The sequence below is a fragment of the Chenopodium quinoa genome, unplaced genomic scaffold (assembly GCF_001683475.1).
Source record: "Chenopodium quinoa cultivar QQ74 unplaced genomic scaffold, ASM168347v1, whole genome shotgun sequence".
Lineage (NCBI taxonomy): Eukaryota > Viridiplantae > Streptophyta > Magnoliopsida > Caryophyllales > Amaranthaceae > Chenopodium > Chenopodium quinoa.
The window spans coordinates 1,948,301-1,970,927 of NW_018744988.1; the positions used below are offsets into that span (position 1 = coordinate 1,948,301).

At 36.0% G+C, this 22,627-nt stretch overlaps 5 protein-coding genes across 6 annotated transcripts; 4 read left to right on the top strand and 1 right to left on the bottom strand.

Annotated features, from left to right (window-relative positions):
- Positions 1 to 379: 379 nt before the first annotated feature.
- Positions 380 to 4,102, top strand: LOC110706622 (cytochrome c oxidase subunit 6b-1-like). The gene is made up of 5 exons (XM_021884566.1): positions 380 to 492; positions 2,182 to 2,484; positions 2,614 to 2,696; positions 2,780 to 2,861; positions 3,708 to 4,102. Exons 1-5 carry the CDS (start codon positions 466 to 468, stop codon positions 3,759 to 3,761), a joined length of 549 nt encoding a protein of 182 aa, XP_021740258.1. The 5' UTR covers positions 380 to 465; the 3' UTR covers positions 3,762 to 4,102.
- A 1,008-nt stretch (positions 4,103 to 5,110) lies between these two features.
- On the top strand, positions 5,111 to 10,869 carry LOC110706623 (serine--tRNA ligase, chloroplastic/mitochondrial-like). Of its 2 annotated transcripts, XM_021884567.1 has the most exons (10): positions 5,111 to 5,596; positions 5,699 to 5,847; positions 7,280 to 7,373; positions 7,450 to 7,598; positions 7,728 to 7,820; positions 8,327 to 8,506; positions 8,745 to 8,911; positions 9,254 to 9,388; positions 9,479 to 9,572; positions 10,400 to 10,869. In XM_021884567.1, the coding sequence occupies exons 1-10, from the start codon at positions 5,377 to 5,379 to the stop codon at positions 10,664 to 10,666; spliced, it is 1,548 nt and encodes a 515-aa protein (XP_021740259.1). In that variant the 5' UTR covers positions 5,111 to 5,376; the 3' UTR covers positions 10,667 to 10,869. The 2 variants fall into 2 exon arrangements, with proteins under 2 accessions (XP_021740259.1, XP_021740260.1); XM_021884568.1 differs by lacking the exon at positions 5,111 to 5,596 and having other exon boundaries at positions 5,703 to 5,847; positions 7,273 to 7,373.
- Positions 10,870 to 12,555: 1,686 nt separating this feature from the next.
- On the top strand, positions 12,556 to 14,801 carry LOC110706628 (exopolygalacturonase-like). The gene is made up of 5 exons (XM_021884573.1): positions 12,556 to 12,696; positions 12,803 to 13,109; positions 13,315 to 13,865; positions 13,954 to 14,044; positions 14,112 to 14,801. The coding sequence occupies exons 1-5, from the start codon at positions 12,574 to 12,576 to the stop codon at positions 14,273 to 14,275; spliced, it is 1,236 nt and encodes a 411-aa protein (XP_021740265.1). The 5' UTR covers positions 12,556 to 12,573; the 3' UTR covers positions 14,276 to 14,801.
- Positions 14,802 to 14,937: 136 nt separating this feature from the next.
- Positions 14,938 to 17,807, top strand: LOC110706626 (exopolygalacturonase-like). Its single transcript, XM_021884570.1, has 4 exons — positions 14,938 to 15,865; positions 15,984 to 16,304; positions 16,430 to 16,945; positions 17,165 to 17,807. Exons 1-4 carry the CDS (start codon positions 15,722 to 15,724, stop codon positions 17,417 to 17,419), a joined length of 1,236 nt encoding a protein of 411 aa, XP_021740262.1. The 5' UTR covers positions 14,938 to 15,721; the 3' UTR covers positions 17,420 to 17,807.
- Positions 17,808 to 17,906: 99 nt separating this feature from the next.
- Positions 17,907 to 22,491, bottom strand: LOC110706627 (thylakoid lumenal 29 kDa protein, chloroplastic-like). Its single transcript, XM_021884572.1, has 11 exons — positions 22,281 to 22,491; positions 22,106 to 22,201; positions 20,997 to 21,081; positions 20,883 to 20,917; positions 20,691 to 20,756; positions 20,536 to 20,576; positions 20,166 to 20,296; positions 19,622 to 19,728; positions 19,344 to 19,481; positions 18,517 to 18,651; positions 17,907 to 18,328 (listed from the first exon to the last, which is right to left on the bottom strand). Exons 1-11 carry the CDS (start codon positions 22,365 to 22,367, stop codon positions 18,218 to 18,220), a joined length of 1,032 nt encoding a protein of 343 aa, XP_021740264.1. The 5' UTR covers positions 22,368 to 22,491; the 3' UTR covers positions 17,907 to 18,217.
- Positions 22,492 to 22,627: the final 136 nt, after the last annotated feature.

Here is a 22,627-nt window from a genome sequence, read left to right on the forward strand (position 1 = left end):
CTGCAAAAATTTTCAATTTCTTGAATATATAAGCAATGTAAACAAGAGATTTGTACTAAATTCATCTTAACGATTACAATCGTTAGATCGTCAACTCGAAAGAGTTGTACTCGTATATATCAACAATGTAAACAAGAGATGTTTCTTAGGGCAAGTTCTACTAAACGGCGAAGGATTTCTTTATGTTACTTCTTCATGTTTTAATAAGTTTTACGCTTTGACTTCAATTTTTTTTTCTACGGGTTCCCTTGGGCCAGGTCAGCAGTACACGTGTAAAATAACCATTGGACAGAAATTTCTCAAGCTTTGTAAATTGACAGAGCAATGCTTTCCCTTCCCCTTTCTCTCTCCACTAGCAGTGAGCAACACCTACCCTAAAAAAAGCTTAAACCTTGTTTTCCAATTTCTCACCGCAACTCAGCCCAGGTTCGCACGCCGTCCCACCAACCTTCGATTGCTCCTTCAATGGCTGCTCCCCCTTCTCTCTCCGAGGTATCCTCTATATTTTCTCTCTCCTGCTTTATTATGCTTGTTATCGACTTCATTTCAATTGGCGAATCTGAACTTTAATTGACTTTGTGTGTTTAAATTCGATCTGATTTTTCCACTTATTTGCATATTTTATTTAGGTTTTAGATGGGTACTTGATCGATTTGTTTTTGCGGTTGTGAGATGTCAATTTGGATTGTTTTAATTTGAATGGATCAATTTTTGGTTTGATAGCTTCATCTCAAGTTGATAACCCTTGATACTGTTGATTGTAAAGTTTTAATTTTTCTTTCATTATTTTTATACAAAGGGTTTCAAAAGATCTAAATTAGTGTTCTTCCAGATTATTGTTTATATCAATACTACAGCTTTAATGAAATGTAGATTTGTGGATGTCAATTAGTTTAGTTGGTTGAATTCGGGGGATTGGTATCCAAGACTTGATTGAATTCCATTTACACTCTCTCTGAACCAATAAATAATGCAATCCAATTGAATTTGAATTACATCGTTTTGAATCTAATTTGACCCTTGAAAACCTTTTTATAGCCCTTGATTTCAAGCTGTTGATAGGGTTATATATTAGTATGTTTTAGCAGGATTGGATGATATAGACTTATAGAGTGTTGAGCCCTAAAAATCGCTCAATCGTGCAATGAGAGAGCTGTCTTAAAGAAAGAAATATGTATGATATGGCCGTATAACCTCGTATTTAGTTCATATTTTTAAGGGAATGTTGCACTTGTAGGAATTTTGATTGTTAGTGCATGTCTGAAAAACTGGAGTGGTTTTTAGCTACAGGTTTGAATTTGGGATTTGAATGTGATGAAAACTGCAACCTAGCAGTTCTTATGTATTCTAATGAAAACTAATACCAGAAATTAGGGAGAGAGAGAAAAAGAGAAAGGGCCTATTCTCATACGTTTATTTTCAGTTCAGCTTAGTTCAGTTCAACTCCTAATTTCCTTCTCTTATAAATTATTCATTTCAATTCCGCTGATTTCAGTTTATTAGAACAGGCCCAAAGTTTATAATGAATAATTTCATTTTTTTTTCTCTTTCCTTCCTATTACAGGCTTTACAGTTCTATTTATACTTCGTATATTACTGCTTGTACAAATTAATGTTGTTCTATACGGATTTCTTGAAGTATCTATACATTTTGAGCTGAGCTGAGCTCGAGCTTAAGCATTGACCTGTTGAACTCCATAGACTGCTTTGATCATAGTGAAACACATGTGCTTGCTATCCTTGCTTGTGGCATGCCTGCCTAGTCTTGCTGCTTACTGTAGACATTTGCACTGTGAGGCTGTATTTCAACAGCCGCATGGCTTTCTTCATCAAAACGAGTGCAAAGTTTGCCTCTGTTTTTGTTCATAAATTCCAAAATTCATGGAATTTTCAATTTACCTGCCTTTGCCAGCCGAATTCTCTTTATAAATCTTTTGTGTATTTCAAGTTGAACTATTGTTTTTACAATCTTTGCTCATGACATATATCTACGAGATAGCTGTCGTTCAATGTTATTTTTTTCACTTATATATTGTGGAGCACCTACTTATACTTTTGAGTGTGTGTGGTGTATTGGTCATTAAATTTGCATTTTTGTACATTATATTTTTTTTTTTGAAAAACCACTAATCACATATTAGTTTGAATCTAAAATGCTCTGCCTAATGCTGTTGAACTCAGCAATATTCTTTGCCAAAAGATGAGAAGCCTGTTGAATCAAAACCTGTTAAAGTAGCAGAGGCTGAGACTGTAGCAGAAGCTGCTCCTGAGAAAACTGAAGAAGCACCTGCTACTGTAGAAAAGGGCAGTGAAGCGCCCTCTGTTCCAGCTGTTGAGAGTAGTGAGGCTCCGGCTGTTGAGAGCAGTGAGGCTCCAGCTGATGATGCTCAAACAAGCAATGAGGATGCTGCTCCAGCAGCTGAGGAAAGCAGCGAAGCTCCAGAGCAAGAAGAAGCCAGCGAAGAGACCCCAGAAGAAATAAAGGTCAGTTTACTAAGAGTTAAATGAGATTCATTGGCTCTCTGTGTTGCTTTCTATGTTCATCTTAAGCATAACCTCCTTTTGAGCCTCTTTCATTTTTCTTATCTATCTATCTTTTGTTGTATGCTACAGCTTGAGACTGCACCAGCAGATTTCCGTTTCCCAACCACAAACCAAACAAGGCATTGCTTTACCCGATACATTGAGTATCATCGGTAAGACATCTGACTTAATTAATTGATATTTCTTTTTCTAACACTTGCTCCCTGTAATTAGCAAGTATTCTGTCCTCTTTCAGGTGCACCGCTGCCAAGGGTGAAGATGCCCCAGAGTGTGATAAATTTGCTAAGTTCTATAGGTCTCTCTGCCCTGGTGAATGGGTAAGTACATTTTTTCTTATTAATAACTTAAAATTTCTTACGACTTTCCTTCTTTTTTTGATGAGTAAATATTTTCATACAGCACAAAAAGTGATTTAGATTAAAAAATTTCTCTCTAGGATAGGTAGTTGTTTGTACTTTGTAGCCTGTTTAGTTCCTACTTCCTATGATGAGTGGAAAGGAAGGGAAGAGCAAATAGGGAAAAAGGACATATATTTCAATGCTTTTAAAGTTAGAACTTGGAATTGAAGTGAATTCTTTGGTTTATGAGTGAGCTAGAAAATAATTTCCCAAAATGTGAAGCTCGCATTGTAAGCTTCTGTTGTGTGCAACTCATAAAGCTGTAGAAAATATCTTATTTTGATACCCTTTTTACTGGAATACTGTGTAAAATTCTGAACCTACGATGGAGATGTGATCCATTCTATCCCACTTATTGTTTTCAATCAAACAAATATTTAAGGAATCTTGGATGCTGAGGTTTGGTAATTTAGAACTTGAGGAGGGTAAGCCCTGAGAAGTGAGAACATTGAGGAGTGTGTATATTTTGTAGTATTTTTTCGTCTTGTTGCTTCTTGTCGGAATTCTGGTATAAGTAGAAATCAAATTGAGATAAACTTTCCTCAAAAAAAAAAAAAAAAAAAAAAAACTGAGATAAACTCACCTTCGCATATTACTTGTGAAGTTGTCTGCTATTATTGCAAATTTCTTGTGAGAGTTACCTTCTTACATTGCCTTAACATTTTGATCATTCAATGGTTTTTATTTATTTATTTTTTTTTTTTTATGTCAGCTCTCCATGTTGGTTAAAATGGTTTGCAAATTTGCAATGTTTGTGGAATGCAGATTGACAGGTGGAATGAGCAAAGGGAGAACGGCACCTTTCCTGGACCTCTGTAGGATGAGTCTTCCTAAACAGATGGAATTCATGTGGTTATGTTGATTTTGTCTAATTCAACTGTTTGTCGATGGAAACCCGCTGCCTAAAGCAAATTTCATATAGAAGGCCTAGTTAATAAATTTAGGCTTGTCCGTTGGAACTAAATTTAGTCCCAAATTACGGAAAAATGTACTTTTTGCTCATGTAATAATTTTGTGGTTATGTATCCTGTTAACTGAGCACTGGAACTCAGTTATCGTAGGTCCAAATGTCCAATGATATCCATTTTTTTACACACTGAAATTGTGAGAAAAATTCTGCGGCACTTTCATAATTCTACGGCTTCTGCCTATTCACTTTACACAGCACATTTGTTGGCTTAAACCTGAATGACCCCATAGCGAAAAAAGGAGCAACTAAGCAGATGCTTAGTGAGGAAGCTGAGTAGAGGCCCCTTAATATTGATCTCAAGCAAGACTCGCACCAGAAGGTAATTTTGTAGCTTGCTTGATAACAGGATGCTAAGCATACAACATTCTTTATGAGTAATACTCCCTCCGTCATCCAATGAAAAATATTGATAACACGATTTTTATGCGTACGACATTGCTTGATAACGGAATTGCTATGCATACAACATTCTTTCAGCAAATGAAAAATTACTTACCTAAGCAAGTTTAAAAGTTGTTGACCACTTGAGAAGGTAAAATCGAGCCTATCACCAAAAAGGCCTGATACTTAACATTCTTTATGAGTAAGGCCCTATTTAGCTCTTAATTTCCTTCTCACATAAAATATTCATTTAAGCTTTATTTAGTTTAGTAAATGTGAACAAGCCTTAATACTATTTCCATCCTCAAATTTTTTCCCATTTGACTTTTCATAGTCTCCGAGACGTGCTTTATAACGTCTATATCTCCATTTTTCTACGAGTAAAATTGTAAAAAAAACTTAATATTATAAAATTTACAATGTGACAAATCCAAAAAAATCTCATTTGAATATATAATTTTTTATTTTTTATTTTATAGATTAAAAAGAATTCATGGTCAAAATTTCAATATATGACTCAAATACTAGAAATGGGAAAAACACTTGGGGATGGAGGGAATATTATGTACCATTCTCTTAGTGTGTCTAAAGAAGCAACTGGTAGTCTACTAGTGTGGCATGCATAGGGTATGTAGGTATTATTAGTATAAGTTTACCATAGGATCACATCATAGTTACTTCTAATAAGCAAAGTATATAAGATGGCTAAATTGATCAACTCTCAAGAATCGATTCATTATTATTCATCAAACCAACCATAATTTTATATGTATATATTAAGTAGATGAATTTGAGTTTTTTTTCCAAAAAGTGAGGACCAAGCAGCAGGCACATTTTATGTTGATTGGAATTATAGTTATATGCCTTATAGCCTCCTCAATACAGGTACCGTCGTTTACATCGTGCAATTGGGTGTATAAACCAAGCCTTAGTAGTAGTTAGTACGATCCACATGACCACATCCACAATACTGCAACCAAACCCTTATCTATCCGCTACCTAAAACCCACAAGGCCACAACATTGCAACAAGGTAACTCCGTCAAACCTCGTCATCTCCATCTCAAAGCTTCAACAATCAACAATGGGGTTTCCACAATGTTTAGGCGGAGCAACCTTCCACACCTTAAAAATGGCGGGCATTCCTCCTCCTTCCATTTTCAGACCCCTTTTAACAACCCCATCTCTTAACCTTCTTCTTCTTCCTCGCCCCACTAAACTCCCCCATCTCCCATTTCCTTCACTCCTCCGCCCCTTTTCTCTCTCCGCCTCCGCCGCCCCCACAACTTCCCCATCTGACTCAGGTAATCCCCTTTTTCCTGTAATTTCTGGGCTTTTCTACTTTAAGTTCATTAATTTGAATTTGGGTTTTTATTTTTATTTTTTTTTTAAATTTTGGATTGTAGGATTGAAGACTCAGTGGAAAGCAACGATTGATTTCAAGTGGATTAGGGATAACAAAGATGCTGTTGCTGCTAATATAAAAAATAGGAATTCTACTGCTAATTTGGATTTGGTTCTTGAGCTTTATGACAAAATGCTTACTCTTCAGAAGGTTAAGCCTCTTTTTTAATGGTTGATTTTAAATTTCCATTCCATTTTGCTAAGTTAATTGGTTAGTTTAGATAAAGAGGACTAATATAATAAATTGGAAATCGGTTGATGTTTCTAGCAATTTTGTAAGAAGAGAACTTTGATAAGTGTTTAATCTATCAAATATCGAACCTTTGAAAGTTTAAGTGTTAATTAGAGCTGAAAATAGTGGAGTGCGCAGAGATTAGCTGTGAGATTTGCCTTTTAGTTTAGTAAGGTTGCTGAATTTACCATGGCATTTTATGCACCATGCTTGGAAAGAAGTGAGAATGATGAAGTGTGTTGGAATTAGCGAGGTTATGCTTCTTAGTATTTCAGTAAGGTTGCTGAGTTTACCATGGCACTAGTGCACCATGCTCGGAAAGAAGTGAAAATGGTGGAGGAGTAGTGTGTGCGATTTAGCTATGAAATTATGCTTCTTAGTATAGTATACCAAGGTTGCTGAGTTTGTTGCCTATCCAAGTATGCTGTCGCGTGGACTTTGGTATGATGTTGCTAAAGTTGAGTAGATCTTTAGCATAACTCTAGTATATCAACGTGATATGAAATCATTGGGATTCTCAATCAAGTTTGTTTTGGTGTTATATTAACATGTTGAGGATTTTTTTTTTCGAATAATAAAAAAAAATTGAGGACTTGGGTACTAGTCATTATCTTTAGATATTAGCAAATTAGTTTGGAATTGTGCTTTTGTAGGATATTTTTAATTTCTTTTGATATATATGAATCATATGATAAAAGTTTTGTTTGTTTTGGGGGGTGGGGGGGTGGGGTGGGGTGCTTTCCTCTATATCTTTTTTGGTTTCTAAATGGGAGAGATCAAATTTATTAAGTGATGAAGGTGAAATAGATTTCTTCGCTTGAAAGGAAGTTATGCTTTCCATCACATGCCTTTTCTTCCTCATTTCCTCCTTTCCTTCCCCTGTGTATCTCAGTATCTCTCTAGTCCCCCATAGAGGTGTCAATTTGGGTGTCTGGGTCGGGTTTGATAGCGTTATGTCAGGTCTGGTCTAGTTAGAAGTTGAGTCATGCTAAATCATTATGCATATACAAGTTGAAATCTAAACCGGGTTACTTTCAGGTCGGCTCGGGTCGGGTGAGTCTTTGACATTTCTACTCCTACTTTTTCCTAAGGGTGCTAACTGCTAGTACTTAGTGTAAACAAGTGTAATAAATATATTTTATTTTCTTTATATACCCCCTCCCTCCACCCCACTTTCAAAGCTGCACCATCCATTTTTTTAAAAATTATTACTATTATTATGGTGTGTGTGTGTAACTTGGCTCAATGTTTTAAAGTGATCATGCTGTATGTGTATCATTTCTCGACTTCTTATTGCTGCACTAGAGTAGGTTTCTTCTGAATTTAGCTAATTGTCGCTCACAGAGAGCAGGAGGTTGAGCAGCTTCGTGGGGAAAGAAATGCAGTGGCAAACAAGATGAAAGGAAAAGTGGAACCGTCTGAGCGTCAGAAGCTGATAGAAGAAGGTAATAAGGGTTCTACGCAGTTGCTTGTAAAAAGTAGCTTGATTCGATGAAAACATCTGTACTGATTTGCGTTTAGGTAAGAACTTGAAGGAAAAACTTGCTAGCCTGGAGGAAGATCTCCTCAGACTAACTGATGAGCTTCAGCAGGAAGCTCAATGTATTCCAAATATGACTCACCCGGATGTGCCAATAGGAGATGAAGATTGTTCAGTGTTGAGAAAAATGGTAACTTTGTTCATACGATTCTTAGTTTATGTCTTATTTTCTTTCACAATAACTTGAGGTTGGATGTTAAGAAAATGAAGGTTGTTTTCCATCCTTTTTTGTACATATATCTAATTTTTGTCTCTGTAGGTTGGCAGACCACGTGAATTTGGCTTTCCTGTCAAGGATCACCTTGCACTAGGCAAAGAGCTTGATCTTTTTGATTTTGATGCTGCAGCTGAGGTAATTTCCTGTTTAAGTGAGGCTAGAAGTATCTTTTCATTATTGTGTTGAATAGCCCTGTATAAATGTCATGTGATCTCCTTCTCTTGAGAGCTGTCATTGTAGCAGAACACTGGCTTATATTTCTTCTCAACACATACTAAACTACATGTTGCTTTTTTTTTTTTTTTTTTTTTTTTTTTTTTTTTTTTTTTTTTTTTTGGTGTGTGTGGCAATAAGTACTTTTTTTCCGGATTGTGGGTGCATTTGAGAATTGGAATGTTAATTGTAAGGGATATTAATGGATTTCTGTTTCCCTTTCTGTATTCACTTAGAATTTTTTTTTTTTTTTAATGTTTCATTCTCTTGAAGACAATTTTTTACTTGGTATCGGTATTGTTGCTTAATTATTGTTTATAAGTCTTAGTTACAATTTTAATGTATGGCAATGGATATTTGTAGGTGTGCAAATCCCTAATAATGTCTCAATATATTTACTTTTCAATTCTTCTGTTTGCCCATTTTAGGTTAGTGGCTCCAAATTTTACTACCTAAAAAATGAAGCAGTCATGCTAGAAATGGCCCTCGTTAACTGGACTCTTTCAGAGGTCACAAAAAGAGGTTTTACTCCTTTGACAACCCCAGAAATTGTGAGGGCATCTGTTGTAGAAAAATGTGGGTTTCAACCTCGGGCAGAGAATACACAGGTTTGTCAATGATTTTCTTTTGTAATGGTTGATTATGTTTTGCATATATTTCCTCAACAGTATGATATTTTGATTCATGATTTCTGGAGTGCCTAATCTGTCAGGCTTGTCATATAGTAGTCTTGTTGTGCTTTATTGCTCTTAATTTTTTCCTTGTAGGCATATCCAGTGATTGCTCACGTAGTTGTAAAGCTTTGAACGATGAAGCTTATGTCTGGCTTTTTTGAAACCTCCACAGGTTTATACTATTTCAGGTTCTGATCAGTGCCTTGTAGGCACCGCTGAAATACCATTAGGAGGACTTCATATGGATTCTATTCTTTCTGAATCATCATTACCTTTGAAGTATGTTGCTTATTCACATTGCTTCCGGACTGAGGCAGGGGCTGCTGGCGCCGCAACAAGGTAAATAATCTGAAAAAGTCATATCTTCCTTTTCTGCTGCTTCTGTCTATTTTGACTTTTAAATCCCCTTATTGTGACTACTACATCTCCATTTTTGAAATCCAGTAGTTTGAGATTCTGGTTTGGTTGACATTGCTGGTTTTCTGCTCAATAGTTTTCGCAAAACTTCACTGTTCATTTTCCTATTTTTTTTTTCAGATTCTCGAAGGATATATTTTCCCTATTATATTGTCATCTCACAAATAAATTGTTTCTTGTATGTTCCTGGTTGGTTTCTTCCATGCATTATAGGCCTTTTGAATTTCTTGTGTCATCTGACAAGTTTGTTGTAAATTGATACAGAGGGCTTTACCGAGTGCATCAGTTTAGCAAGGTTGAGATGTTCGTCCTGTGTAGACCTGAGGACAGTGATACATATCTTGAAGAGCTTATTGGAATTGAAGAAGACCTCTTTACAGCCCTGGGATTTCACTTCAAGTAGGAAGAACCCTGTTCTTGTCTAATTATGTTGCGGCTTTATCTCTCTTCTCCTCAAATAATGTTGTTATCTACTTTTGGCTGTGGCAGAACCCTGGATATGTCATCTGCAGATCTAGGTGCTCCTGCATTCCGTAAGTTTGATGTGGAAGCATGGATGCCAGGATTGGAACGTTATGGTGAGGTATGTTGATTTTCTCGATCTTTGTGAATACAGGTTAAATGTGTAGCAATTTTGAGCTTTGGACAATCAGTACATTAGTGTTATCTAGAATTAGCAAAAGTGACTTGACCGGAACGATCTGACCTGACGCAAACTAGGTTGGTCCAAACCTGAACCCCAAAATTAGGCAACGAGACATCTACCCATCCTGACCAAATTTATTGATCAAAATTGATTTGACTTTTTATGCAAAGCAAATTGATGATAGATCTGATTCATCTGAATATGACTTAAAACCTAAACAATTCACTGCCTGAATATGATGCCTATTCAATGAACCTGGTCCGGCCCCAATCAGAAGAACCAATTTGCCACCTCTAGAGTCTAGATTGTTATCTTCCATAAAAAGCTGTACTCAAGTGTAATATGGTGCCTTGTTTAATTTTGGGTTCTAGTAAAAGACCATTTAAGATTCTAACACATAACCAATTTGGGGAACAATATGCTCTTGAGTCTTGACCAGTGGAATCTCTGTTTCTTCGGTGAACTACAAATCCTAAATGTCTACCACTATCTTTTGCATTACATTGTTTATATTTTTTTAATTAGAACTGTTGGTTCATGTGGTATAGCTTGGCTATGAACCTATGTCGCTCTGACCTTTCTTCCGTACACCCAGTCTTGGGCTCTATGTTTCTCATCACCCCTTCCATGTCTGTATTATCTCTAAGATAGGGGGTATATGTGTATATGCACCTCTCCAAAATATAAAGACGCTGGTTGATTCACCATCTTATTAGAATCTTGGTTCTTTATATAAAGCTTGGATTCTTAAATTTCACGTGTAGATATCAAGTGCTTCAAATTGTACCGACTATCAAAGTCGTCGGTTAGGGATCCGATACCGCCCAGAATTGCCATCTACAAATCAGAAGAAGGCTAAGAATACTCCAACACAGTTTGTGCACACACTCAATGCTACAGCATGTGCAGTACCACGTATGATTGTTTGTTTGCTGGAGAATTACCAACAAGAGGATGGCTCGGTTATCATTCCCGAGCCACTAAGGCCCTTTATGGGCGGGATTGAGCGGATAACTTATAAATTCCGATAGGAGTAGCTGTTATAAGCTAAGCTCTACCCTCATTTTTGGATTCGAGATGTATATTTGGCGATTTTTACATCTTCCTAAATCCTAAGGTCTTCAATGCAAATTAGAGTTGAGAATAGGTTGTAACAGTTTGTTTATGATTTCATGGAGACTTGATATTAAAAATTTTACTACTCATTTAATAATACAAGGCCAAGTTTTACTTATGCGGAAATTCTTATTAACTCTTTGATTTCCTTAGAATCTATTCAATCTACTTTTGCCATTATTTCTCTAAAATTACAACATTAAAAAAATTGGTGACAAATATTACTGCGCAACATGGAACCAGGAAGGGCAGAAACGTCGATTGCTTCCATTTTATTTTTAGCACTTTATGGTCCATCTGAATCACTCCTTAACAAGAAAATTATGTATGCAATATTCACCCGTTGTACTTTGACTAACTTTGATGATTTATGGTTAAAGAAATGTATATTGAAATTTGTTAGGTTCGCCTAAGTGAAATTGTTGCAAACTTGCAAGTAAAAGCAGATGAAGGAAGTATTAAACAATAGATCTATATGGTGAGATACAAAAACCACGACTTGATTATTTTTCATATAAAGCTTGTCTAGCAATGACTTGTGAATGTGTTTATTATAATTCTCTTATAATACTTGATAATAATAACTTAAAAGAGAAGCAAATATGACCTATTTTTATGGTTTATCACCATAAAGACTAAAGTGCTCTCTACTTAGAGGATGGAAACATACTTGAAAAGACATGTTTTTAAGGGAGTAGTCTCTTGATATCAAAAACATCATCATCGCTTTAGCTATACTTTATACCAAGCAAAAGGGTTGGTGTAGTTGTCGAGTAATTCACCTTGTAACCGTGAGCTGAGATCACAAGGTCAAATCCTTTCAATTGCGGTCGTTGAGAGTGAGGACCCCTCTTATGATCTTATCCTTCACCCTCACTTTTTAGAGGCTAACCCACAAATGCTTGACCAAAAATTCGTGAGAGCTGAAGTTTGATCAAAGTTCACTTTACTGTAAAAAGTAAAAACTTTATTATATTTCTATACAACTTAAGTGTGTTAACTACTGATAATCAATTGATCACTCGTAGATGCTAATTAAACATGTATTTATCATTTTTTCAAGCACTTCTAGAGTATTTATAGTGCGAACAATTATATAAGCAAGTGCGAATGTGCTACAACCATTTTTAAGTCTTTGACCTTTATTTAACACTTAATTTCTTTGATTATGTACGTTGTAATTATTTGATCACTTTCTCCACCAAAATTCTCTTTTTAACTTTTTCACTATTCATTTCATATAAGCAACAACTGTAATTATGAAAATGTTGTTGATTCAGATTCAATGTATATTGTTAAATATAATGTAATTTTGCTAATGAATTGTTTAAAATATAAATGGTTAAAGTTACGTGTTGGCACATCTGTCCAAAAGAAATGACAAAGCTTTTTGTAGGATGAAAGGAGTAACCGGATAATCCTCAACTTATTACCGCGTTGTTAAACTACACAACTCCAAATGACGTAAAACCTAATGAAATCTTATAAGCAAATTTAATTTGTTACAGAAATGTTGTTCCAACAGAAAAAAAAACAAACTAATGTAACACGCGTTTAGTTTATCAATGGATAGGAGTGTATCAAGGTGAAATGAAGTAGATCTTAAATTAATTTTAATTTGCAATAACCACAAACTTAGCTTAAATTTAGCAACTTGCTTGAAACTGAATTAACGTATGAGTGGTGGAGGATTTCAGCTGTTACTATATAAGCAGCAGGTTTATGTCTAAGATCATAATAATAAAAAAAAATAATAAAAAAAAAAAACAATAATATTTTTTTTAAAAAAAAAACCCCAAAAAAAAAAAAAAAAAAAAAAAAAATGAAAACTCCCAATCTCCCATTGTTGATTAGCTTGTTTTATACATTTGTTATAGTCGTAAGATCCCAAAAGACGGTCGACATAACAAAATTTGGTGCCAAGCCTAATGCAGATGCAACACAGGTACATTTTTCTTTCTTAGATTAATATTTGTATTATTCTATGATGATGTTGTTTTCTTAAAATGTTGCAAATTTTTCTTACTAAAGTGTATGCAAAATTGATTCAGGGCTTATTGGGTGCCTGGAAAGAGGCATGTGCAGCAAAAGCACCAACGACGATTGTAGTACCTAAAGGAACCTTCTTGTTGAACGCGGTGAAGCTTATGGGTCCTTGCAAGAGTCCGATTACTATCGAAGTTCGAGGAAACTTCAAAGCACCACCACAAGTAGCCCAGTTTAAAGGCCAAGACACTTGGGTTAAATTTGAAAACATTAAGGGTCTTACTGTCAACGGTGTTTCTGGTGGAGGAACTTTTGATGGTCAAGGAAAATCCGCTTGGAAGCAGAATGATTGTGCTAAATTGATATATTTTCGTTACAGTCATCTAATCTGGTTAGTTCTGATATGACTTGTTATATTGTTAAGAGATAGTTTGTATTTGGTATCTGTCTCATCATACATTGTATAATATCGGTCACACCCAAGACTATTTGCTAAAATAACCCCCAAAAAGTCAACTGTCAACTCCTCTATAGATCAAGTCTCTACAATTTTTCATACCAAGATTGTTTATAAAAGATAAAAATCCTAATGATTTGTGTTGTGCATTGCAGAACTTTAGGTTCAATTTTGTAACGAATTCAAAGGTTATCGGCTTAACATCAAAAGACAGCAAGATATTTCACTTTGCCCTCCTAGGGTGTAAGCACCTGGAAATGACAGACATAACTATTACAGCCCCAGCAGACAGCCCTAACACAGATGGCATTCACATCGGACGTTCTGAATTTATTATCATAAGAGGATTCACCATTGGCACTGGAGATGACTGTGTGTCCTTTGGTGATGGTGCTAAGAGCGTCATTGTAGAAAATGTTACCTGTGGACCTGGCCACGGTATTAGTGTTGGAAGTCTTGGCAGATACCCTAATGAGGAGCCAGTGTCAAACATCACTGTAAGGCATTGTACCATCAAGGATACCGACAATGGTGTCCGTGTTAAAACATGGCACAACTCATATCCATCCTCCGTTGATGGGTTGCATTTTGAGAATATCACTGTCGAAAATGTTAGAAACCCTGTCATTGTTGATCAAGAGTACTGCCCCTACAATCACTGCAAAGAAAAGGTAAGCCTAAATTTTGAATGATGCCTGTATTTTACCCCCTTTTTTTCTTTCTTGTCTTCTAACAATGTATAGTATTTTATCTTCACAGACGCCATCAAAAGTTAAGCTTTCCGACATTAAGTTTATGAACGTTAAGGGAGCTTCAAGTGGCAAGGAAGCTGTGAAGCTGATTTGCAGCAGAGAAATAGAAAGAAAAGCCTCAAAATCCGGCTTTTTTACTCAACTAACTTGCTTCCTACCGATACTGTGGATTTCCGTGTGACAAGGTGGAGCTCGCAGACATAGATCTTAAGTACACTGGCAACGATGGTCCAGCGGTTTCAATGTGTAAATTCGTTAAGCCTTCTCTTGTTGGAACGCAGAATCCACCTGCTTGCGATGCCCCTGCAACCCCTGTTGTTGAACTTTAAGTTCCAGGACAGCAGGGCTTCTATTGTTACATACCAAAATTTTGTAGTCTTCAGTTTTTTTACCCCTTAGTATAAGTTAATAAATAGTCTAGAGCGCATAGACTGTCGAATAATTGGTATGATTTTACAATTATTCGTGTACTTAATGTAAATGAAAAGCAAGCAAAATTATGATTTCATGTTCCTCTTCTCTAACATCTGTTTCGTCTAGTATAGTGTTTTGGAGATGTAATAGCCAAACCAAGAATTTTATCGAAAACAGTCCTAATACCACAAAAACTAGAGCAAGTAATTTGCTTTTATGAAGTGTAAACAAACATCAGAAGTTAACGTTGCTCCTCCTTGAACGCATTTCTATTTTCTTACCACTTGATACTCGGCTTCCATCGATGATCCTTACATAAATTATCAATGAATTCCCCATGAGATGTTCGTCAACAAGATCAAAATTATTTAATCCACAGCACCCATATCAGTGCTGAATCGCAGATAGATCGACCCAAATTAGACTAATGGGAACCTTCATTTTATTCCAAATCCAGGCAAGCTACTGAATTGTTCTCATACATATATATGAGTCATATCATCAGTTAGCTATTCAAAGTCTAAGATTATGTGATGTAATTAAGACATATGTTAATCAATAATTATAGATTTTACGGTTAATTTATTAAAACAAACCAATGGTTTGGATGGGTACTACACCACTACTACTATTAAGGAGTAGTGGGTTTGAATTGACGGAATATTATTGGAGGGTGGTTCATTTACAATTTCTTAATAAAGGGTGGTTATTGACTAAAATAATTTACCTTACTTGTGAATATTATTGTGAAGTTTATTTTCAGACATCAAATTACTTGGTAAGGGTAAAGTTTAATATGAGAAAATTAGAAAAATAAACATTTTGAATAACCCGAATCTATCAATCATAATCAAACACAAATACGATCCGTTTATCCGAGTCCAAGAGCATCATCAGTATCAACTCTACTCAAAAAGAAGTTCAAAAGCAATAGGGAAAAAAATCACAAGCACAAAAGGTAGGTAGATAGAACCTGCCTATAGATAGTAAGCAGAGGAGCATTCTGTTAAACAGCATTTATATAACCAAAAGACTAAATGAAAATTGCAGTTATTTGGTTTTTTTTTTTTTTTTTTTTTTTTTAATAGATGGTTTCTTGTCTTTTCTTAGTTAATTATGCGGGAAAGAAAATTTAGATTCCTGAAAGACTAATGGTAGAGAGCGAAAAGAACATGATTCAACTGAAGGTAACAAAGGTATGAACAAAACCTTTAAAAATTAAAGCTCATTTCAATTAGAAAGGGTGCTAATAATAGATATATAGGTATTTTTATGCCTAGAAAAACAGTATATAAAGACATAACCAAGCAGGGACAAAGAGTAAAAATATTTCAAACATATACCAAATAAAAAAAAGAAAAATGGCACCCACAGCAAAACTTCCATTGTTCTTCATTCTATTTCAATGGTGCACCGTAGCGATTAAGGGACATACGGCCGCTAGTGGTGGTGTTGTATTTGACATATGGAATCATGGAGCAAAGACTGACGGCGATGCCACACAGGTGAATGATTACACATGCTTGAAATATACATAAGAGCATAATAAACTTCAAACTTCTTTAATGTCAGTTTTTTAGAGAATAGATCTGTCTTTTTTTTAACACATATCTTGGTTGTTAGGCCTTAATGAGTGCTTGGAAAGCAGCTTGTGCAGCGACAACTCCTACCACAGTGTTGGTTCCGAAAGGATCATATGTGCTAAACGCAATCAAGCTTCAAGGTCCATGCAAGTCTAGAGTCACATTAGAAATTTTAGGGAACTTCAGGGCTCCTGCTGACCCGGCTCTATTTAAGGGTGAAGATACATGGGTTAAGGTTCAAAATGTTGATGGTTTGACTATCACAGCTCCTAAAGGAGCAGGCGTGTTCGATGGTCAAGGATATATGGCTTGGACAATGAATGACTGCTCTAAAACTGGCAAATGCAATAGCCTTCCTTATGTAAGTTAAGCATCCTTAAATATCACACCAACCAAATTGGTCTAGTTTCATCCCTATCAAAATATTAGGATAATTTAATGGTAGGTTCTTTTTTTTCATTTTTCTTTTTTCCTCATAAATTGCAGAACTTTAGGTTCAATTCTTTGACGAATTCAGTGATTCATGGCATAACTTCTCTGGATAGCAAACTATTCCACATGGCAATCTTGAGATGCAAGCAACTAATAATGCATGACATTACTATTTCTGCCCCAAAAACTAGTTTAAACACTGATGGAATTCACGTAGGACGTTCTGATGGAGTGAATATAACGCTTGCACAAATTGGAACAGGAGATGACTGTGTTTCAATTGGGGACGGTGCTAAAAATGTTCATATTGAGCAGGTCACTTGTGGACCTGGCCATGGTATTAGTGTAGGAAGTCTAGGTAGGTACCCTAATGAGGAACCGGTGCAAGATATCACCGTGAAGGGATGCACAATCAAGAACACAGATAACGGTGTTAGGGTTAAAACATGGCACAACTCTTACCAAGGTGTGGTCACTGGCTTGCATTTTGAGGACATCACTGTTGAAAACGTCTTGAATCCTATTATTGTTGATCAAGAATATTGCCCCTATAATCACTGCGTACAAAAGGTAAGAAATCATCTGCTACTATTAAGCTCTGAATAATTTAGCTATTATAATATCTAAGACACCCCATAATTATGTGAAGTCCAAAGACACCCCTGTATAAAATATATCCCCTGCAACACCACCCCCTCCCCCCCCCCCCCCCCCCCCCCCCCCCACCAGCTTAGTGAATCAACTATAATAAAAGTCTACTGATTATTCTATTCATGCTTTTGTTTGCAGACACCATCCAAAGTGAAGCTTAGTGATATTAGATTCAAGAATGTGAGGGGCACATCAGGTAGCAAGGAAGCAGTGAAGGTGGTTTGCAGCAGCGGCGTGCCTTGTGAGAAGATACAGCTCACTGACATTGACCTGACATACACAGGCGAAGACGGTCCTGCAGTCTCTATGTGTAAAAATGTCAGGCCTGTTATAACAGGAAAGCAGATCCCACCTGCTTGCTCTGCACCTGTTACCCCTAGTAAAGATCTATAAAACTAAGTTTTAAGCTTTGCAAAATTTTCCCCTGTTTTTTAGCTAGTATGTTGAGTTATCAATTGTAATCTCACAATGCTCTGATACACAAATTCAATGGAGATACATATGCTTTTAGAGGTACATGTGTTATTATTCATATAACAATTACCACAAGTACAAAACTTGTGGCTGTTTTGCAATGAAAATTCCTTTTAGTACCTCCACTATCATTCTTGAATATATCCTTGACAATGCAAAGAATTGCTAGAGCTAGGTTGGGACTCCACCAAACACATACAAATATAATCCCAGATTTTGGTGTAATAGACTAATAGTAGTAGTACACTATAATGACATACAAATACTGAGTGTTAGGGCAATTTTCCTAAAATGGAATTGGATACAACATTTATGAAAAAGGGCAACTTCAGTGACTTTGAGAAGGTGTAATTTGGCATTTTACAGGTCACAATCTTGTTTGGACTGTGCATTGATATATACTGTATATTAGAACCTTCTAAAATTATGTTTTATTAATCACAAATGAATATCATTAATGTGTACAAGAGAAAGTAGTAGCTGTCAAAGATGAGAATCAGATGACATTTTCAAGAAAATGGGGGAGAAAACAAAGTTATTTGCAAGTTTAGATGATTTAGCACAGATATACAAACGTCCAGAGTCATGGCAAGGATCTTTAAACAAGAACTTACAGATAGTTTGTTGGTGAATTCATCACATTGGACTTCATCTCTCCCCTTAATGAGACTCAGATCAGTTAAACATCTCGCAATGGCACTTCATGGTGCATTGGTATTATAACTTCAGCTTGCTCAACTCAATCTTTTTCACAGGATATGTATATGCTTCATAATTAATTTGCTGTCCCAGGCAGCTTAACTTTGTAAGAGTAGTTATCAGGTCAACCTAATAAAAAAGCAAGGATTAGAATTCATATGAAATTGGAAGAATCTAGTTCTAAGTTCAAAAGAGGAAGCAAAGTCCATCTTCCAAATAAACAGATAAAATGAAGGATGTGTGTGTGTGTGTGTGTGTGTGTGGTGGTGGTGGTGGGGGGGGGCATATTTAATCTAACTTGAAGACCTTTCACTCACCTCATAGTCAGTCTGAGAAACTGTTTCTCGACTGCGCTGGTATTTCTGAACCCATGGAGCAACTTCAGGATCTGTAGCCAATAAGTCCTCAGTTGCTTTTTGATCAGGACCAAGAAATGCAGACATCACAGCCAGCTGATGAGCAAAACAAGGTAAAGAGAATATTGATCAGGGTGACATTTTACCCCATTTAGGCATTACAAATTTGTTTTACATAACTCACAAAGTAAAGCTTAATAAAAATTGTATTATTTACATTTTTTAAAGATATGATTAAATAAATCATGATGAAAAAGACCTCTACATCATGCAAGTTTAAATTCAAATCACAGCAACAGAGATGCAGTCTTGAATTGCTCGCATAACAAGTAACGGTAACCAATATCATCATTTGTCAACGCACACGAACCAAGAAGAACAGTAAGTTTAACCTGTTTATGAGAATTTAAAATGTAAGCTTTGTTACAGCTACCATTTCATACCTAATAGTTGCATTTTTTACTACCCCGTGTCTCTTAAAAGAAAGCTCATTGTAATGGTCATTTACTGGACAATCTTCAAACAAATGTGTGAAATTAGCTCCTTTTAAATCTCTAAGGGACCTACAAAACTAGCATGACAGCATTATTTGGTGCTCAAGTATCAGTCCACAACTCCACATCACAAACAAAGAAATTTGTACGAAGAAATCCCAAGGGTTAAATGGCACAAGGAAATGTAGCAGCAACTATCCCAACACAACAATTACTTAAATGCACTAAAAGATCTTTCAAGGGTAAAAGAAAAGCATTAACAACATGGTGGGGGTGGGGGCGGGGTGGAATTACCTGACGTGGGCCGAATCCCACGGCTTTGAATTTATCCTTCATTTCCTGCACACTTGCTTTATCCCATTGGGGAACTCTGCCTTCTGGATCTGGTTCTTGAGCGTCTGTCCTCCCAAATGTCCTATCAAACAGGCCCCACTATCGCATAAATTTGAGCATTACATGCAAAAGCGCAAGTGAAAACTCATCAGTCAACATCACATGATTTTTCTCTTTAAATATCCAGAAAAGCCTGTCTGTTAAGGTTGTCCAGAATGTCCAAAGTATAGGGAACACACCTGTCCATTAGAGCCATATGCCGTATATAATAAAGATCCCTTCTCTTCATTCCCACCACATTTACGGATAGCAGAAGCCAAGAAAGTATTCTTTAAAGCTGATTGTGCTGCATTGATGAAAAGAACATGCTCAGGGTATCCATAAGTTCAACTACATTACATTATAGTTTCCATTGGCTAGGATTGAGACTAATATACTTTATTCATTCTAGTTCTGCATTTACTCCTCACACCCAATAAAAATGATATAAACATTTGTATACGTTATGCGATCACAATAATTTTCCACCTTTATTAGTATAGTGGAATGCTACACTGAAATCCACGCCTCCACAGCATCTCTATTCAAAAATATTTTCTCAAAAACCAGTGCGTAGTAAGACTACTTAATTAGAATAATCCACAGACACAGTATGTTGCTTACAACTTCCAGAGTGCCAGTTGGAAACCAAATTTAAGGAAAAACATGCTTATGTGATGGAATTTAATGAAGAAACATCACATGCTAGAAAAAGAATATAGCAATAGTCACTAGTTGTCTAACCTGCACATTGGATAAGGTCCGCATAAGCGATAGGTCCACCCTTAGAGTATGAATCAATTTCCTTTTTTGCATCCTCCAACAGACTTAAAGCAGAAGAAAGGCCTTTGTTTTCAGGTCTGCTTATCTCTGAGCTTCAAGCAAGAAGTTCAAACAAGAAATCAACCCTAGTCTCAAAATCTGCAGGAAAACAGACTGCTACAGCCATAACATTGATGGATTAACACCTATATATCAAGCTTCTGAGATAGGCAAGTGGCAGACACAAAACATTATCCCATAGTTGGATGCAAGAGAACTGGGTTGACATTATTCTAGCCTCACTAAACAATTCACACCATTTCACTGAGGTAATCAATTTTTCCAGAAATACCTGAATCGTATTGAACCGTTTGGACCTCCAGATTTTGAGGCCTACAAAGTTAACAATAAGGAATCAGCTTTTCATAAATCTATTACTTTGCCACAAGTAATGTATAAAGAAGAATTGTATAAAGAAACTTAATATAAAAGTATCAATGACTTCACCTTGTCATAAGTCATCACATCATTTAGAGATAGAGTTAGGATAGACGGAATAAGGTCAGGATTTTTCTGAAGAATTAACAAGAACGATGTATTAGCCTAACAAAAGACATACTGTCAAAAGATTCAAAAATACTAATCTAACAAGCAGTTCAGATATTATAAGTACAACACATCTATAAACGAGTAGCATACCTTTATAGCTGTATAGAGAGTCCCTTTAATATCAGCTGCAATGTAATAATGTAAGGACATTAAGCTTAAGTAAACTATCTAAAACAGAAATTGCCAAGCATCTGAGAGACTTACAAAGAAACTCAGAGCGCTGCCTTCTCTGAATTAAATCAGCAGCATAGGCATCTCCAGAAAAGGTTCCTGAACTTGATATCACTTCCTGAGAAACCATTAAGACTGGTAAAAAACCATTATCATATTACAAAAAGGCATAATTTGGGGTACTATATGTTTTACAGTAACCTAACACTATTGTTCAGGAGTTAAGCTCTTCAAACATAACGTAACTTGAAATTTTGGGAAGCAAAGTTGAGCTAATTGTAGAAAATATACAACGCTTGCACCGAGGACGCGAGAAATTAAAACTCCAAACCAAACAACCAAAACATGAGTGCATGACATAATCCACCATCTGCACTTAATCAAGTATCTCCTAGCGGCAAGGGTGGTTCTGAGCATGTGCGGGGTGGTCAACCGCACAAGGCCCTTAAGTGAAACTTCTATAAAAGGGCCTTGGCTTTTTTAATTTAGTAACATGCTTTTCCTCAAAAAATTGATTTTAGGTCTCAATTTAATAAAATTGCACTAGGCCACTTTCAGTGTTAGCATTTATAGCCCCGCCTCTGCCTAGCGGAATTTCTTGTTCTTACAACTGCAGCATCTATAATGACTAACCTCTATAATCATCCCAAAAAAAAAAATTGATTCATAGAGTAGCCTTACTTTGGCTCAGGGAAGAGAAGTAATCAAACGCCGACTTAAAGTGTGTTTTGTTCAACTAATTCTAACTTACTGCAGAATTTAAAAGTTCAAATAAGTTCCAATAAACTATCATAATTTCTAATACAGTTCAATGCACCACTACAATGAGTTCAATTCACAACTATGATAAGTTCAATTGATGTCAATTCATAATTGGTTGAGCAGAACACAACTCTACTGATGAAATTTGCATATACAATTTTATTTTTTATCTATAAAACATGGCTAAGAAAGGCATATAATGTCAAAATCAACCAAAGATACAAAACAAAGTGAGTCAAAATTAGAGCATAATTGTACACATTACACCATTCAACTTATCATAAATTGGAAACACTTCAGAAATTTTGTAAATTTCCTCAAAACCCTAAACTTGTGAAATGAGAAGAAATACATGAGAAAAATAAAGAGAAATAGCTCACAATTCCAGCTGACAATGCAAGGCAATTGAGGATATCCCTTCTTCGAAATCGATCATCATCTACCTCCAATGTATTACTACTACAGCGAATTGTACCCTGAAATTGAGCTAAAATAGAGTTAATCATATAATTTGTTGTAAATTTGAACGAAAATGTGAGAAATTAGGAATCATACAGGAAGAGGAGAATATCTGGTAGAAGTAGTAGAAATGGCGGGAGAAGAGAGAGAAGGAAGTGTTGAGAGGAGGGAGAGTGACACCATTATTGAAGAGGAGAGAGAGTGAAAGAGATGGAATTTTGGAGCCAAAAAATGAAAGAATGAAGGAGTATTATTATGAGGTTGGATGTGTTCTGCTGATATCTGTGGAGACTGGAAAGCGGGAGTGGGGTTTTTTAATTGGATATCAATATTATCATCTGTTATCCTAATCACTCTAGTCTATTCATCTGATTTCAGGAACTGTGTAAAAGATCCTGTTAGAATTCGGCACGGTCCTACCATGCCTAAAACGGGCTAAGAGA

Bases quoted from the DNA above. Each gene is read 5' to 3' on its own strand.
- LOC110706622 (XM_021884566.1), top strand. From the start codon at position 466: ATGGCTGCTCCCCCTTCTCTCTCCGAG. The intron at 2,485-2,613 runs GTCAGTTTACTA...TGTATGCTACAG, and splicing joins AGACCCCAGAAGAAATAAAG to CTTGAGACTGCACCAGCAGA. The intron at 2,697-2,779 runs GTAAGACATCTG...GTCCTCTTTCAG, and splicing joins CGATACATTGAGTATCATCG to GTGCACCGCTGCCAAGGGTG.
- LOC110706623 (XM_021884567.1), top strand. From the start codon at position 5,377: ATGGGGTTTCCACAATGTTTAGGCGGAGCAACCTTCCACACCTTAAAA. The intron at 5,597-5,698 runs GTAATCCCCTTT...TTTGGATTGTAG, and splicing joins AACTTCCCCATCTGACTCAG to GATTGAAGACTCAGTGGAAA. The intron at 5,848-7,279 runs GTTAAGCCTCTT...CACAGAGAGCAG, and splicing joins AAATGCTTACTCTTCAGAAG to GAGGTTGAGCAGCTTCGTGG.
- LOC110706628 (XM_021884573.1), top strand. From the start codon at position 12,574: ATGAAAACTCCCAATCTCCCATTGTTGATTAGCTTGTTTTATACATTT. The intron at 12,697-12,802 runs GTACATTTTTCT...AAATTGATTCAG, and splicing joins CTAATGCAGATGCAACACAG to GGCTTATTGGGTGCCTGGAA. The intron at 14,045-14,111 runs GAGAAATAGAAA...CCTACCGATACT, and splicing joins TGTGAAGCTGATTTGCAGCA to GTGGATTTCCGTGTGACAAG.
- LOC110706626 (XM_021884570.1), top strand. From the start codon at position 15,722: ATGGCACCCACAGCAAAACTTCCATTGTTCTTCATTCTATTTCAATGG. The intron at 15,866-15,983 runs GTGAATGATTAC...CTTGGTTGTTAG, and splicing joins CTGACGGCGATGCCACACAG to GCCTTAATGAGTGCTTGGAA. The intron at 16,305-16,429 runs GTAAGTTAAGCA...CATAAATTGCAG, and splicing joins AATGCAATAGCCTTCCTTAT to AACTTTAGGTTCAATTCTTT.
- LOC110706627 (XM_021884572.1), bottom strand. From the start codon at position 22,367: ATGGTGTCACTCTCCCTCCTCTCAACACTTCCTTCTCTCTCTTCTCCC. The intron at 20,918-20,996 runs GTAAGTCTCTCA...ATTACATTGCAG, and splicing joins GCAGCGCTCTGAGTTTCTTT to CTGATATTAAAGGGACTCTC. The intron at 19,729-20,165 runs GTTAGACAACTA...TCATCAATGCAG, and splicing joins GGACCTTATCCAATGTGCAG to CACAATCAGCTTTAAAGAAT.